Source organism: Bos javanicus, chromosome 21 (assembly GCF_032452875.1).
Source record: "Bos javanicus breed banteng chromosome 21, ARS-OSU_banteng_1.0, whole genome shotgun sequence".
NCBI classification, from domain to species: domain Eukaryota; kingdom Metazoa; phylum Chordata; class Mammalia; order Artiodactyla; family Bovidae; genus Bos; species Bos javanicus.
In genome coordinates, this window is record NC_083888.1 from 44580877 (window position 1) to 44599173 (window position 18297).

The window sequence follows — 18297 nt, forward strand, 5'->3', positions numbered from 1 at the left end:
GACTTAGAATTGTACACAGATAGAAAATACCACACTTTTTAAATGTAACAAAAGAACCTCAGAAATATTTTAAGGTTTAAATGAGATCAAGAGACACTCACAGAGGGAGTCAGCTGGTGATTAAAATGGGAAGAGCAAGTCCTCTCTGTTTAAGACAAACTACTGCCATAGGACAAACACAAACCTGCCTTTGAAAGCCTTGCGTGTGGCCCTAAGACCAGCAGCAAGGTACCACCTTGTTGGAAATGCAGAATCTTTTCTCCCACCCAGGCCTACTAATTTAGAATCTTCATTTTAGTAAGATTCCCAAATGATTCATGTATATAGTCACATTTGGGAAACAATGTTTTATAAGGCTGTAGGAATCAAACAAAAATGGCTAGAAACTGCCAACTTGTGCTTAATCTAGCATTAGGTCAGTTTAATAGAGGATATGTTATACCTTGAAATGTTGTTTTAAGAGATAAACAGAGGTCTCATTTATCAAAGAAATTAATAGTTATATGAGGGAAAAAACTAATCTTAAGAAAGACAAAACCAGAAATAAGCCATTTTAGAAACATCCCCTACCTAGGCACAGAGAAATACACTTTCCTGTAACTAAACAGTTTTTGGAGACAAAAAAAGGTATTAAGAGGGCTGACAACAAATGAAGGTGAAGGAATTGGAGACATTTATTAAGCCTCTTCTGTTTGCCAAAATCTTTGGTATATTCTTTACATTAAAACTCACCCAGTGATTTCATTTCTTCTTGTTTTAAAAGTTTGTCTCTTTCTTTAGTAGTTTTGTTCCTATAGCCTGCAATAGTCTGTTTACTGGCAATGCTGTCCTCCTAAAAAAAATAAAAACAAAACACACACATAAAAACCAAGAAAGTAAAGTTGTAACCACAACTTTTACAAACTGGTCTACTTTTTCCTTACACTTAAAAAACGAAAAAATGTAAAGCCCTCATCAATTATACTTTCTTTATACTAAGGTTTTATTCTAAAATATAATTGAACTTTTAGTAACTCTAATCATAGTAACATATAGAATATAAGTTAATTCTATAGTTCTACAAATTAGTACAAAAACCTCCCAGAAAAAAAAACCAATAATACATAAGAGGAGCCTTAAAAATATGCATTAGAAAAACAAACAAAAATATTCCAGGGTACTTAAACTAGCTGGTGTAGACATCAAATAAGAAAGAGGCAGAGTAAACACATGTCAGAGACATTTTTGTAGTCTATCATGCTTTACATTTTAGTAACTGCTTACATTTCAGTACGAAACCCCTGTGGCATGAGACTCATGTCTAACTCACACCTGAAACTTCTACAAGCCTCACTGCTAAGCAGTTGTCAAAATACACTACACCCTGTTCTTGTGTGAAGGAAAGTGTTCCTTCCTACAGGGTCCAGGGGTGAAGCGAGCCAAACCCTACTCGTAATTTTGGTTAGTTTTATTAAGAACTACTGTGCACTTTTTATCTATTCTCTATTTACCTGACTAACAGATATTCGTTTGGGAGGTCTCCCTCTTCTTCTGTTAGCTGGACTGAAGATAAATGTGGGTGGATCATCAGGGAAGAAGTAAGAAAAATCTTGTTCTGCTATTTTATATGTTGAAAGAGATGATGCCTTCATTAAAAAAAAAAAAAAAAAGACGACACAGGGTATAATAACACATTAGTAAATCATATGTATATAAGCTTTAACATGTCATATGATTACTGTTAAAAACCAGGTCAAAAGCATTAGAATTTTATGTGTATTGTGTAGTAACATACATTTTATTTCTTGATCCTTTTAAAAATTACATAATTAATCAGCTTTACCAGGAAGAAATCCACAATTCAAAGGATTCCTTTACCATAAAATATTTAAGAATGCTTCAACAGTTTCCTGAATTCTAAAACTATCTCAAAATTTCACTTATACAATAATCTTTTTTGTTTGCTTTTGACTAATTTTGTATGAGGCTTTCTAGTAAATAAATAATCCATATATTAAATATTAAAAAATCCACTATATTAAATCAATAAATTTTTCTTAGCCTAACTGCTGAACATTTAGACTTCCCCCTTCAGTTTGAAATGATAACTTAAATACTTTATGTATCAAATTTTAAAGCTGGTCTGGATAAAAGCAGAAATACTGATAAATTTCTATAAAGTTTCAACTCAAAATTTAAGTTCATAGAAGTCAACCTCATTTTTACTGTAAGTTGTGTGGTTCCTGGATATCTGCTAAAATCAAGAGTTTCTTTCCTTCTACTTTCATCCATGTCCAACTCTAAACTTCTTATTTTCGATTAGCAATTCTGAAGATAAGTTTTGGTCTAACAGCAAAGATTATCTTCTTTCTTCCTCTCCAAAAAAAATGCTATTTACAGAAATACAGAAAATGTGATGATATAAAATTTTAAGTTATTAATAAAATAGGATTGCTTCTACTGGGAATTCAATTTACTATAATAATATTTTTACTTTTGGTAGAACATAGCTTTTAATACCTAACACAGTAAATGAATAATTCATTAAGATTTCACATTAAATTCCATTAAGATGGCTGTCTACTGTCCCACTTAAATAACCTGTGATATTCCACACGCAGTGTGGGAGACTGGGTTCCATCCCTAGGTTGGGAAGATCCCCTGGAGAAGGGAATGGCTATCCACTCCAATATTCTGGCCTGGAGAATTCCATGGACTGTATAGTCCATGTGGTTGCAAACAGTCAGACATGACTCAGCAACTTTCACTTTATAGACAACAGTACTTTAAGTATAAGTGGATGGCTTCTTCTGAAACACATACCCAAAAAGGATCAAATAGGCTTTACTATATTAACTGCCAAGGTATCCTTATTCACACACACAACACACACAATAAAAAAAAATCCCACATCTTTGTGTTCTTGCAGGTATTCCTAACAACAGTCTACTACATTCACCATACTGGGTATCAAACTTAGTTGTTTTAAGGGTGTGTGTGTGTGTGTGTGTGTGTGTGTGTGTGTGTACTAGAATATCTACTAACTGTGTATCAAACTTGGTTGTTTTAAGGGGGGGGAGTGTGTGTGTGTGTATAAGTATACTAGAATAGCCACTAACCATCTTTCATTATACTCCTAAGAGAAAAATATTCACTAAAACCTTAATTTTTATTTACTTATTAAGTAAAGTTGAACTTTTCAAACTTATTGACTTTATTTTCCTGGGTGAAAACTTATGTCTGTCACCATTTTTTCCTTATTTGGGCTATTTTTATTCGCTGATGTGGAAGAAATCTTATAAAATTAGGTGAACTGGCCAACTGGCTATTTATGATACACATAAGCAGCTATATTCATTGACTGTCTATCAAATGTTAGGTACTGTTCTAGCCATTTATCACAAGTGTCTAAATCATCAACTTTTTTAAGCATCATTTTACATGACTACCTGTTCAATACTATAGACAGAAGAATGCTTAAATCATGTTCTCTTATCAAGACAAATACTTTAAAAATTCTTTCAGATGATTTTACCTTACATGTTTTCAAGTTTTATACTTCATCCACTATAAATTTTGATCATGTCTATTTTTCTAATGGAGTTCTCATATTTTATAATTGATTTGAGCTCCTCAATGTATTCACTGAAAGTATCTTTCCTCTAGCACTTGCCCTTTAAATCTGTTCATGACATTTTTAATCCTACATAAGTTCATATTGTCAAATCAATCTCATCCTTGGTATTTCTTTTATATTGCTCCACCTAAGTACTTTAGCATAAATAACATTAAGATTTATTTTATGTCCTTTTTATTTTTTGAGTTAGACCCAACATTTTCCAAATAGAGCCAACTATTTTCCAAGTAGACCCAACTATTTTCCAAGTAGTTCCAACTATTTTCCAAGTAGTTAACCAAGTGTCCCAGTTCTATTTATCTTTGTCTCTAGAGATGTGAAATACTACTCTTCACATAAACCAAATACCCTTTTCCTTCGTATCTTTTCTTTTGATGTAATATATACATATGATGAAATACACAAATCTTAGGCATACAGTAGCTGACTTTCGATACATGCATACATTTCTCTAATCCATTCTATTGTTTTACTTAATGTCTCTCTCCCAATATAAGTATTTCTCATTTAAAAAAATTAGTTTCAGTTTTATCATTTAACTTTTTACTGGAGTGTACAATATGAGGTTCCTAAACTTGGTTTTTTCCCTCTAAATAGTTATTAACGAAATATAATCTATCTGCTTAGTATTGGTCTCTGAGATTCTTTTTATTATATATATTATCTTCTTACCTAGTAGGATCTATTTTAGCATTGTTCTTTGAATCTGTTTTTCTGAGCCAGCATTACTATTAGAAAACTCTAGTTGCCCTATCCATTCACCTTTTTTTTTTTGGCCATGCAGCTTGTGGGATCTTAGTTCCCTGACCAGGGATCGAACCTGAGCTCCCTGTAGTGGAAATGCAGAGTTCTAACCACTGTACTGCCAGGGAATTTCCCCCATAGTCTTCCATTTACTCTCATCTATCGTGGTTGACCTTTTTATACAAGGAGAACCGTAGAAGTAACTGAGGCCTCTAGCATTTCTAGCAATTGCATAAAAACTGTATTTAATCCAATGAATACAAAGAAACTAAAAACTGGCTCCAGGTAGAGAGAGCTATTTTCAAGCAACTTTGGAGTAACATTTCTGCAATGTTACAACCTTATAACACTACTCATTTTTATCTTTCTTCCTTCTTTTCAACAAATAATATCACTGTTCTAACTACCTTAATTTTAATGACTCCATCTTGTGGTTCACAGTGTTGCTTCAGAAAAAGCTTTAGTTTATCACGAGAAAATAGGTGTTTTCTCCGGCTATAAGGAAAAGGAGGAGAAAGAAGAAAGTGTTAATATCCAAGAATTCAATCTGAGCTCCATAATCTCTTTAGATCCATAATTCAGTTTCAAACCTAGGAAAAGAACATTTCATTTTCCAATAGTATTTATAAGTTACAAGAAACTTATACAGAAGTATTTACGTTACTACTTCATTAAACAAAAAAGATGGAGAGAATATATATATATTTATATGTAAAGAAGTATTTATGTAGAATGTTATAAGATCTACTTGAGTGGATCTACCATAAAAGTCTATTACAAAAACAGTATATGCATTTGTTGCTTAGGAACCACTTAGAAATCAAATAAACCTCAAAGAAAATATACTACACAGAGTAAACCAAATTTTATAAAATTAGATGATCATCCCTATAAGTATTACCATTAAAATTCTTAACATAATCAAAATTCACAGACTACCATGTATCACATAGTGCTACATAAATCAACATTCAAATGGATATTGTGAACAGAAGTGAACATGGGTTTTATCAAATTGTAAAATATTTTGTATTTAAACTTCATATGTAAGCCAGCAAATTCATGAGATTAAAATTAAAGAGTTAGAATGATTAAAGCTTTAAAAATACACTATTTTTCATTTTCCTTAGGCCCCAATTAAAAAACAGCAACCACAATAGTACCATCACCACACACAGAAGACAAAAAAATAAACATAACAAGTATTTCTAGAAAGGTTCTGGAAAGAAAGCAAATATTTCAATTGAATTTAATGTACTCCTTTTAAGAAAAAGCTAAGTTAAAAATTTCTATGAGTAAACAAACAATATAGGAGTTCTTAAGTAGTGGCCCTCCTCAAAATATGTATTTTTTCCTAAACTATAGGAAGGACTACATGAAAAAAAAGGTCTGAAAAAGGAGCCCAGCACCATACACTAGCTGAGAGTAATTTTCTTTTGACTGTTAACTAAATATACTAGTCCTCAAGAAATGTATTGCTCTACATGGCACCTATTAGCCATATGTTTTTTAAATAAATAAAATTAAAATAAAAACTTCAGTTCTGCACTGTTACTAGCCACACTTCCACCATACTAGACAGTACACATATAACCTTTCTATTACTGAAGGAAGTCCTCCTTGTCAGAGCTACTCTATCATAGTAAGGCTACCTTAGACGAATATTACTCTCTCTTTTATTATAGGAGTAGTATTATCATTTGATGCTAACAAAGAGCTGCAAGTCAATTAAATCTTCTATTATCAAGCATAACTTTCCCATCTTATAATCTCTGGTTCACCAATTAAGAAGAAAATGAGTTAATAAGACTGTAACCAAGATCTAGCAGAATTATATTCAAAGTATAAGTCAAAAATTAAATAGAAAAGTGAAAAATATTAAACAGGGGGTTACATTATATAAAAAACATATTTTGACCTAATTTTTAAGATTTCTTTCCTTCTACTAACCCTGGGGTTCTTCATTTCTTCCTTTTCTAGTTGCTTTAGGTGTAGAGTTAGATTATTTATTTGACTTTTTTCTTGTTTCTTGAGGTATGCCTGTATTGCTATGAACTTTCCCCTTAGGACTGCTTTTACAGTGTCCCACAGGTTTTGGGTTGTTGTGTTTTCATTTCCATTCGTTTCTATGCAAATTTTGATTTCTTTTTTGATTTCTTCTGTGATTTGTTGGTTATTCAGCAGCATGTTGTTCAGCTTCCATATGTTGGAATTTTTAATAGCTTTTCTCCTGTAATTGAGATCTAATCTTACTGCATTGTAGTCAGAAAAGATGCTTGGAATGATTTCAATTTTACTGAATTTACCAAGGCTAGATTTATGGCCCAGGATGTGATCTATTCTGGAGAAGGTTCCGTGTGCGCTTGAGAAAAAGCTGAAATTCATTGTTTGGGGATGAAATATCCTATAGATATCAATTAGGTCTAACTGGTCTATTGTATCGTTTAAAGTTTGTGTTTCCTTGTTAATTTTCTGTTTAGTTGATCTATCCATAGGTGTGAGTGGGGTATTAAAGTCTCCCACTATTATTGTGTTATCGTTAATTTCTCCTTTCATACTTGTTAGCATTTGTCTTACATATTGCGGTGCTCCTATGTTGGGTGCATATATATTTATAATTGTTATATCTTCTTCTTGGATTGATCCTTTGATCATTATGTAGTGACCTTGTCTCTTTTCACAGCCTTTGTTTTAAAGTCTATTTTATCTGATATGAGTATTGCTATTCCTGCTTTCTTTTGGTCCCTATTTGCATGGAAAATCTTTTTCCAGCCCTTCACTTTCAATCTGTATGTGTCCCCTGTTTTGAGGTGGGTCTCTTGTAGACAACATATGTAGGGGTCTTGTGTTTTTGTATCCATTCAGCCAGTCTTTGTCTTTTGGTTGAGGCATTCAACCGATTTACGTTTAAGGTAATTATTGATAAGTATGATTCCGTTGCCATTAAGCTAACACCTATCCTACTCAAACTCTTCCAGAAAATTGCAAAGGAAGGTAAACTTCCAAACTCATTCTATGAGACCACCATCACCCTAATACCAAAACCTGACAAAGATGCCACAAAAAAAGAAAACTACAGGCCAATATCACTGATGAACATAGATGCAAAAATCCTTAACAAAATTCTAGCAATCAGAATCCAACAACACATTAAAAAGATCATACACCATGACCAAGTGGGCTTTATCCCAGGGATGCAAGGATTCTTCAATATCTGCATATCAATCAATGTAATACACCACATTAACAAACTGAAAAATAAAAACCATATGATTATCTCAATAGATGCAGAGAAAGCCTTTCACAAAATTCAACATCCATTTATGATAAAAACTCTCCAGAAAGCAGGAATAGAAGGAACATACCTCAACATAATAAAAGCTATATATGACAAACCCACAGCAAACATTATCCTCAATGGTGAAAAACTGAAAGCATTTCCTCTAAAGTCAGGAACAAGACAAGGGTGCCCACTTTCACCATTACTATTCAACATAGTTTTGGAAGTTTTGGCCACAGCAGTCAGAGCAGAAAAAGATATAAAAGGAATCCAAATGGGAAAAGAAGAAGTAAAACTCTCACTGTTCGCAGATGACATGATCCTCTACATAGAAAACCCTAAAGACTCCACCAGAAAATTACTAGAACTAACCAATGAATATAGTAAAGTTGCAGGATATAAAATCAACACACAGAAATCCCTTGCATTCCTATACACTAATAATGAGAAAATAGAAAGATAAATTAAGGAAACAATTCCATTCACCATTGCAACGAAAAGAATAAAATACTTAGGAATATATCTACCTAAAGAAACTAAAGACCTATATATAGAAAACTATAAAACACTGGTGAAAGAAATCAAAGAGGACACTAATAGATGGAGAAATATACCATGTTCATGGATTGGAAGACTCAATATAGTGAAAATGAGTATACTACCCAAAGCAATTTATAGATTCAATGCAATCCCTATCAAGCTACCAACGGTATTCTTCACAGAGCTAGAACAAATAATTCCACAATTTGTATGGAAATACAAAAAACCTCCAATAGCCAAAGCTATCGAAAGAAGAATGGAACTGGAGGAATCAACCTGCCTGACTTCAGGCTCTACTACAAAGCCACAGTCATCAAGACAGTATGGTACTGGCACAAAGACAGAAATATAGATCAATGGAACAAAATAGAAAGCCCAGAGATAAATCCACACACATATGGACACCTTACCTTTGACAAAGGAGGCAAGAATATACAATGGATTAAAAACAATCTCTTTAACAAGTGGTGCTGGGAAAACTGGTCAACCACTTGTAAAAGAATGAAAGTAGAGCACTTTCTAACACCATACACAAAAATAAACTCAAAATGGATTAAAGATCTAGAAGTAAGACCAGTAACCATAAAACTCCTAGAGGAGAACATAGGCAAAACACTCTCCAACATACATCACAGCAGGATACTCTATGACCCACCTACCAGAATATTGGAAATAAAAGCAAAAAAAAAAAAAATACATTTGAATCAGTTCTAATGAGGTGGATGAAACTGGAGCCTATTATACAGAGTGAAGTAAGCCAGAAAGAAAAACACCAATACAGTATACTAACGCATATATATGGAATTTAAAAAGATGGTAACAATAACCCTGTATACAAGATAGCAAAAGAGACATTGATGTATAGAACAGTCTTTTGGACTCTGTGGGAGAGGAAGAGGGTGGGATGATTTGGGAGAATGGCATTGAAATATGTATAATATCATATATGAAATGAGTCGCCAGTCCAGGTTTGATGCACGATACTGGATGCTTGGGGCTGGTGCACTGGGACGACCCAGAGGGATGATACGGGGAGGGAGGAAGGAGGAGGGTTCAGGATGGGGAACACATGTATACCTGTGGCAGATTCATTTTGATATATGGCAAAACCAATACAATATTGTAAAGTTAAATTAAAAAAAAAAAAAGAAAACAGAAAATAAAAAAAAACACATATTCTGAGCTAAAAGCAAAAAAAGGAAGAAACTCAGTAATGAATAAGGAAAATACTGGTCACCTCAACTATACTATTCATTAGCCCATAAACTGAACAATATAATTATTCTACTTTAAACCAGCATAGAGAAGATACAGAATTTTACCTGATTTGTGTTGCCTTAACAATAGCACACTCATACAATTCTTTTTTAGTGGGTTGCACCTTGTATTTGAATAATAAGGGATCGATTGCATCTTTTTTCTTTCTAAAAAAAGCAAAGATATGAATAAGTTAATAATTTGTTTGGAAACAAGATATTTTAAATGAAATCTAGTTTTGAAAAACATACTATAACAGAATTTAATGCATTTAACTTTTAATTATGATTGTATGTTACTGATATGCCTCACTATTTTATTAGCCAAAATAGTACAAAGCGCTATTTTGTTAGATAGGTACTTTAATTGCTCATTCAATAAGTTTTCCTGAGTGAAGAAATTAACTACAGATAAATAAGCAGAATACCCAGTTTAGGTTAGATAAATTTATAAACAAACAAATAGCTCTCGATTTACTTCTTCTTGGATTTACTTTCTTCTTCATAGACATTGGATTTACTTTATTCTTCATAGCTATGTAATCCAAGAGCAAAAGTGGAGATAATATAGTTTACCTTGTTTCAAGAACTAGCAAAAAGCCTACACATTTAATTCCCACCCCCACCAATTTCTCATTTTTCCTGCCCTTTGAGGGTACATTCATTCATTCATCCATCCATCCATCCATTCACTAAATAGTTAAGAGCCAACCATGTGCCATATACTAATAAAGATTAAGGATTCAGTGGTGAGCAAAACAGAAATACAGTAAGGAGACAGACAAAATACACAACAGGGTAGGTGGTTAACTGCTATGAAGGGAATACAGTACACAGAGTGAAAGGTTCCTCTTTCATATAGGGTGATGGTCCCCAATAAATTGACCAGGTAGGTCTTCCAAAAAGTTGACATGTAAGCAGAAATCTGAAAAAAATGAGTGAGCAACTCATGAGAAAAATCTTGGGGATATGAGTTTTTAAAGCAAGAGAGAAAGACTGTGTTAAGGTCCTGACAGAGAAGCATGCATGGTTTGCACAAGAAGCAGAATAAATAGGGAGAAAAAAAAGAAGGTCCAGTCAGAGAGGTAAAAGCAGGGACCGATGATGGGGTCACCATGAAGGGCTTTAATTTTACTCTGAATAAAGACACCAGAGGATTCTGAATACTGGAGTGATGATGATTTAACTTAATACTTCTGAAGGATCATCTTGGCTGTGAACACGCGGATAGAGTGAAAACAGAGATATCAGTTAGAAAACTGCAATGCAATAGACTAAGTGGGAAAAAATGTTGGCAGGACAGAAGAAGACGGTAGTAGAGAGAAATGGGGTCGCTTTCACTTTTCACTTTCCTGCACTGGAGAAGGAAATGGCAACCCACTCCAGTGTTCTTGCCTGGAGAATCCCAGGGATGGGGGAGCCTGGTGGGCTGCCGTCTATGGGGTTGCACAGAGTTGGACAAGACTGAAGCGACTCAGTAGCAGCAGCAGCAGAGAGAAATGGTTAGATAAAAGAAAAGCTGCCTCTAGAATGCCAGTGTAAATGTAAAGGGGATATAAGTAGAGGTTATAGAGAAAAAAATGATATGAAAGGATGATAAAGAGAAGCAATGGGCAACGAAAGTAAGATACAAAGTGATACAAATATAGTACACACACTGCAGAGTCAATCTATCTGGATTTATATAACTTTCTCGGAGAACACTCAGCTGACCAAAACTGTCAATTGACTGAATTTCAGAGTTAGTTTCTTTACTATCTGCACTATAAAGTGAAACATAAAGCTCAGAAAGTTACAGTTTCTTTACTGCTGCCGCTAAGTCGCTTCAATGGTGTCCAACTCTATGCGACCCCATAGACAGCAGCCCACCAGGCTCCCCGTCCCTGGGATTCTCCAGGCAAGAACACTGGAGTGGGTTGCCATTTCCTTCTCCAATGCATGAAAGTGAAAAGTGAAAGGGAAGTCGCTTAGTCGTGTCTGACCCTCAGCGACCCCATGGACTCCAGCCTTCCCAGCTCCTCCATCCATGGGATTTTCCAGGCAAGAGTGCTGGAGTGGGGTGCCATTGCCTTCTCCGAGTTTCTTTACTATATACACCATAAAGTGAAAAATAAAGTACAGAATGAATTTTTCCAAGTAAACAAAAGTGGAATGTATAAGTGTTAAGTGAATGAAGTGAGCTTCACTCGCTCTTCAATAGCTGACTAGAATTAACTAGGTAAATTTCAATTTTGCAAACTCTAACGTGTTGTTGAACCACATGGTCTAGATGCACAGTATATACATGTATGGCTAGAAAGAAGAAAAAGTTACTTCAGTGGGTTATCAGTACCCAATCTGACATACATACATACATAACATATACATTTGTTTATTTATTTAAGCTGTGTGTGGCTTGTGGGAACTTAGTTCCCCAACCAGGGATTGAACCTGGGCCCCTGGCAGTGTGTGGACAGCCAAAGAATTCGTACATTTTAAAAGTTGATAAAAATCGCTTACCCATTTTGAAAAGAACTGTTTTGTGTTTCTGAATCATCACTATCACTGATGACAATAGTTTCTCCATCTACACTGCTGACATGCCCATTAGCAAAACCATTCTGGTGTGACGGAGGAAGGACTTCCAAAATCCTACACTGTAATCTGAAAGAAAATGGGACATTTAAAAATATAAGTCATTTGATATTTTATAATCAAACATTTCAGAGCAATCTATTTTGAACAAGTAAAAAGCAATTTTGCAGAAACTATGGCTGATTAATATAACCAATTTAGTACAAAAGAAAACCGTCAATTTAAGAAACAGCCAATTTAAGTAAAGGTTAGCTACAATTTAAAACAATACAAACTTATTTTAAAAGTCAGTTTATCAAGATTCCTAGCAATTTATCACTAAAGTTTAGAAAATCAATTATTGCATAATATCTCATTATACAGATTGGTATTATGAGAGTTTTTTTTTAAGCATTCAATATTTTAAATTCTGAAATTCTCCTGATCATAACCTTTATCATAGTAACATTTTGGCTTGCCTTACCTCTGCCTGCGGAATATGGATTTTATGGGCTGCAATTTCAGACTCACTCACCACAACTGAAATATTCCTCAATCTCATTTTTACTGTGCCAATTTTCAATTGATAAGTAATTTAAACTTGGTAAGCCCTAAAACTGAACATTATTCAGCAAAAAATAGGAATGAAATACTGATGCATGCTATAGTATGGATGAACCTTTAAAACATTATGGTAAATTAAGGAAAAAAGACTGAAAAGGTCATATAATATATGATCCCATTTATATGAAACATTCAGAACAGAGAAAGTAGATGAGTGGTTGCAAGGAACCTGAAGGTAAAGGGGAATAAGGGAAAAGGTGAAAGAGGAGCGTAATCGGCAGTGACTGCTAATGAGTATGGGCTTCTTTTGCGGAGAGTTAAAAATGTTCTAAAATTAGTTTGTAGTGATGGTTGTACAATTCTATGAATATACTAAAAGCCACTGAACTATATACTTTAAATGGGTGACTTTTATGGTATGTGAAATATATCTTAAGTTGCTAAAAAACAAAAGTCACAAGTAATAGCAAGGTATAGGTGGTGCAGAGAGTAAAGAATCTGCCTACAGTGCAGGAGACCTGGGTTTGATTCTTGGGTTGGGAAGATCTCCTGGAGAAGGAAATGGCAATCCACTCCAGTATTCTTGTCTGGAAAATCCCATGGACAGAGGAGCCTGGCGGGCTACAGTCCATGGGGTCGCAGAGTCGAACATGACTGAGTGACTAACACACACTAACTAAAAAAGAGAGGGCATTTCTGGAATTTTATCTATGGCACCTCTACAAGTCTCAGGCAATCCAAGGTATTAACTAACTAAGAATATATAAGGCATATATACACCTAAAAATGGGATAAACCCCTAGTCTCTGAGAAACAGTGGCTCAAAATTAGACAATCTACTCACTGTATCATTCATTTGGTTATCCCATACCATAAACAAGTTTTGATACATTGTGGGCATTCTTAAAGCTGCCTGCCCACTCAGCCCTCCTCTTCCAGGAACTTCATTCCCTCCATGCTGCTGCTGCTGCTGCTGCTGCTAAGTCGCTTCAGTCGTGTCCGACTCTGTGCGACCCCACAGACGGCAGCCTACCAGGCTCCTCTGTCCCTGGGATTCTCCAGACAAGAACACTGGAGTGGGTTGCCATTTCCTTCTCCAATGCATGAGAGTGAAAAGTGAAAGTGAAGTCGCTCAGTCATGTCCAATTCTTCACGACCCCATGGACTGCAGCCCAGCAGGCTCCTCCATCCATGGGATTTTCCAGGCAAGAGTACTGGACCTCTATTAATAGTAGAGCTGACATGCTTCCACAAGACCCTGGCCAGAGTCAGTTGCTACCCAGTGGGTATCTTTTTGCTGAGTCAATATATCTTTTCCAAGATTTAAACATTTGCAATCAAGAAAGTAAAAATCAGCTCCTCTCCCATCATGGAATCTGTACGATGTAAAATTCCAGGGCTGCCAGCAGCCATGTTTTCTGCCATGTGCAACAGGTGCAGTGAGTGCCATGAGAGAAGACAGGAGAGACAGCAAGGGTTCTAGAGGCAATTCGTTCTCTTATTCCTGCTGCACCTAGCCCAATCTCGTTTACTTGTTTATAATCTTTCCTTTTATCCTATAAACTGATAATTTGGCATTTTGCCTACATTTTCAAAATAAAATGTTGTATTTATAGTCAAAACAGAAGCATACAATTCCAGAAAGACAAATAGTATATTTAGAGCTGATTCATTTTGGGAAGCTGATTGATTTTTCCAAGATAACTGAACTTATTTTCATTAGTGTACATTTTAGCATATGCTTGCTTATATTCTCCTTTAGGAGAACATTAAGTATCCCAACAAAATCTAATATTGCTATTTGTTGTTGTTTCATCACTAAATCATGTCCAACTCTTTTGTAACCCCATAGATTATACCCTACCAGGCTCTTCTGTCCATGAGATTTCCTAGGGAAGGATACTGGAGTGGGTTGGCAAAGGAAATCAAGACCATGGATTCTCTGCTAGGAATTTTGCACTGTACACAAATAGAGGAAAACAACTGGTTTCACAGAACCCTGAGGTTTAAGAATCAATAAAATAAAGACTATGTGGGTGAATACAAAACCCTCAAGCATTTCATCTTCCTCCCTCAATTCATTTCAAGCATCATATAAGACTCAATTTATTAAAACCAGAAGTAAAAGTTGGAAGAGATTATAAGAGAATACCATGCACTAACTATATGCTAACAAACCGGATAACCTAGATGAAATGGACAAGTTCTTAGAAACACATAAATTGACTTAAGAAGAAACAGAAAATCTAAATGGATCTATAACTATTACGAGGGCTGAATCAGTAATCAAAAGCATCCCAACAAAGAAATGTACAGGACCAGATGGTTTCACTGGTAGGTTCTACCAAACTTTTAAAGAATTAATATCAATTCTTCTCAAAATCTTCCAAAAGACTGAAAAGGAGAGAACAGTTCTTAATTCATTTCCTAAGGCCAGCATTACCCTCATGCACAAACCAGACAAAAGAACAAAAGAAACCTTAAAACTAAAAACCAAACGAAAACCAAACTAATTCAAAAATGGGCCAAGGATCTAAACAGACATTTCTCCAAAAAGGATACAAACAGTCAATAAGCACATGAAAAAATGCTCAGAATCATTAGTCATAAGGGAAATGAAAAATCAAAACTGCAATGAGATACCATTTCATACCCGTTAATATGGCTATTATTAAAAAAAGAAAGTATTGAGAAGGATAGAGAAACTGGAACTCTTGTACACTACTGGTAGGAATGTAAACTGATGCAGCTGCTATGGAAAACAATATGAAAGTTCCTAAAAAAATTAGTGAATTATCCTATGACCCAGAAATTCCCCTTCTATGTGCATGTATATATATACAGATATATACACCTATGTGTATATATATGTATACATATATATGTATGTATACATATATATATATATACACACATACACACACCCCAAAGAACTGAAAATAGGAACTCAACAGATACTTATACACCAATGTTCATAATGACATTATTCACAATAGTCAAAAGGTAGAAACAACTCGAGTATCTATCAACAAATGAATAGATTAAAAAAAGTATATACACATACAATGGAATAGTATTCAGCCATAAAAAGGGATAAAATTCTGATACATATTATAACACAGATGAACCTTGAAAACATTATGCTCAGTGAAATAAGCCAAACACAAAAAACCAAATATTGTCTGACTTCACTTATTTAAGTATCTAGGCAAATTCGCAGAGACTTAAAGTAGAATAAAGGTTACCAGGGGCAGAAAGGAGGGAGAAATGGGGAGTTATTGCTTAATGGGTACAGAGTTTCTGTTTGGGATGATGAAAAAGTTCTTGAAATAGTAGTGATGGTTACACAACACTGTGAATGTACTTAATGCCACTTAGCTATACACTTAGAAATGATTACAACGGTAAAGTTTATGTTTATTTACCACAACTGAGAAAAAAAACTATTTTTTTGTCCCAACAGTAAAGCTGAAGAAGGCCCAATTACCAAGCCTACCAAGCAAATGGAAATGGTGTTAAAAGAACTGCAGGTCAACTTTCACCACTGGTTGATAGAAACAAAACAGTGTTTCTAAAGAGGAACATCTACAGGAAATTATGTAGTCTGATGGTTAAAAGGTTCTGTAATTTAGTGACATGAACTGCACAAAAATAAGCAATAATCAAATGGAACCAACTCTGAAGGGCCTAGGTATGACATTCAGGGATTATACGGCTCAGAGTTACAGGAGGTGATAAAGGAGGCTTTTCATGAACCTGCAGCAAGCTTCTTCAGATTAGAAAAAGGGGTGGTTTTCATTTGGCAGAGTCCAGGTGCGTGTCCCTAAGTGGCCGGAGTGGTGGCCATCAGAGAAAAAATAAATGCATCTATGCTGGGCACAGGGACATTGGTGTGGTGCCTAAATGGTCTGACAGCCCACTGAAGGGAACAGTCCTGTAGGGCCCACAGAGCTAAAATAATTTAAGAACTAATTAATTTAAAACTAATAGAAAATTAACAGACAGAAATACAATTCCCTGGCAGAGAAATAAGGGAGAAGCAAATCAGCACAGCTTTATAGAGACATTGCTTCAGTTCAGTTCAGTTCTGTTGCTCAGTTGTGTCTGACTCTTTGAGACCCCATGAACTGCAGCAGGCCAGGCCTCCCTGTCCATCATCAACTCCTGGAGTTTACCCAAACTCATGTCCATTGAGTTGGTGATGCCATCCAACCATCTCATCCTCTGTCATCCCCTTCTCCTCCTGCCCCCAATCCCTCCCAGCATCAGGGTCTTTTCAAATGAGTCAGCTCTTTGCATGAGGTGGCCAAAGTATTGGAGTTTCAGCTTCAACATCAGTCCTTCCAATGAACACCCAGGACTGATCTCCTTTAGGATGGACTGGTTGGATCTCCTTGCAGTCCAAGGGACTCTCAAGAGTCTTCTCCAATGACTCCTGGAGAAACCATAGCCTTGACTAGACGGACCTTGGTTGGCAAAGTAATGTCTCTGCTTTTGAATATGCTATCTAGGTTGGTCGTAACTTTCCTTCCAAGGAGTAAGCGTCTTTTAATTTCATGGCTGCAGTCACCATCTGCAGTGATTTTGGAGCCTAAAAAAATAAAGTCTGACACTGTTTCCACCATTTCCCCATCTATTTGCCAAGAAGTGATGCGACTGGATGCCATGATCTTAGTTTTCTGAATGTTGAGCTTTAAGCCAACTTTTTTACTCTCCTCTTTCACTTTCATCAAGAGGCTCTTTAGTTCTTCTTCGCTTTCTGCCATAGGGTGGTGTCATCTGCATATCTGAGCTTATTGATATTTCTCCTGGCAATCTTGATTCCAGCTTGTGCTTCTTCCAGTCCAGCGTTTCTCATGATGTACTCTGCATACAAGTTAAATAAGCAGGGTGACAATATACAGCCTTGACGTACTCCTTTTCCTATTTGGAACCAGTCTGTTGTTCCATGTCTAGTTCTCACTTTTGCTTCCTAACCTGCATACAGGTTTCTCAAGAGGCAGGTCAGGTGGTCTGTATTCCCATCTCTTTCAGAATTTTCCAGTTTACTGTGATCCACACAAGTCGAAGGCTTTGGCAAAGTCAATAAAGCAGAAATAGATTTTCTGGAACTCTCTTGCTTTGTGATGATCTAGCAGATGTTGGCAATTTGATCTCTGGTTCCTTTGCCTTTTCTAAAACCAGCTTGAACATCTGGAAGTTCACAGGTCACGTATAGCTGAAGCCTGGCTTGGAGAACTTTGAGCATTACTTTACTAGTGTGTGAGATGAGTGCAATTGTGTGGTAGTTTGAGCATTCTTTGGCATTGCCCTTCTTTGGGAATGGGATGAAAACTAACCTTTTCCAGTCCTGTGACCACTGCTGAGTTTTCCAACAGACATTGCTTATAATGTAGTAAACATTTTATATATAAATTATATTAGTTACTATCAGTGCTACTATAACTTCGCACCACACCCAAACCATAGGTCAAGTTTTGCTAATCTAATCAAGGCTGGGCCTCTCACTGGTGCCTGTCTAAACTTCAGTTAACTGCAAAATGTCAAGTCAACATGTTCTAATAGATTTCCAAAGAGACTCTCTTTCAAATCCACTTGCTGTAATTTCTTAGTTCTAGGGAGTTCAAAAAAGATTGGGGTTTAAGAAAAGGTTAAAGGATCATGAATTAAGACCAAGCTAGTGGGTCCTGGAGAGTATGGCAACTCTAAAATGATGCTCCATTATTTGAGGACAGAGTAGAGAA

At 35.5% G+C, this 18297-nt stretch overlaps 1 protein-coding gene across 4 annotated transcripts in view; it reads right to left on the bottom strand.

The window, feature by feature from the left end:
* Positions 1–18297, bottom strand: part of BAZ1A (bromodomain adjacent to zinc finger domain 1A) — a 113323-nt gene that overhangs the window by 37241 nt on the left and 57785 nt on the right. For all 4 annotated transcript variants that reach the window (XM_061394119.1, XM_061394117.1, XM_061394120.1 and 1 more), the window contains exons 4-8: positions 11936–12079; positions 9503–9604; positions 4768–4855; positions 1491–1625; positions 733–832 (exon numbers count right to left, since the gene is read on the bottom strand). In XM_061394119.1, coding sequence (XP_061250103.1) covers positions 733–832; positions 1491–1625; positions 4768–4855; positions 9503–9604; positions 11936–12079 — 569 coding nt within the window. The remainder of the gene's footprint in view (positions 1–732; positions 833–1490; positions 1626–4767; positions 4856–9502; positions 9605–11935; positions 12080–18297) is intronic.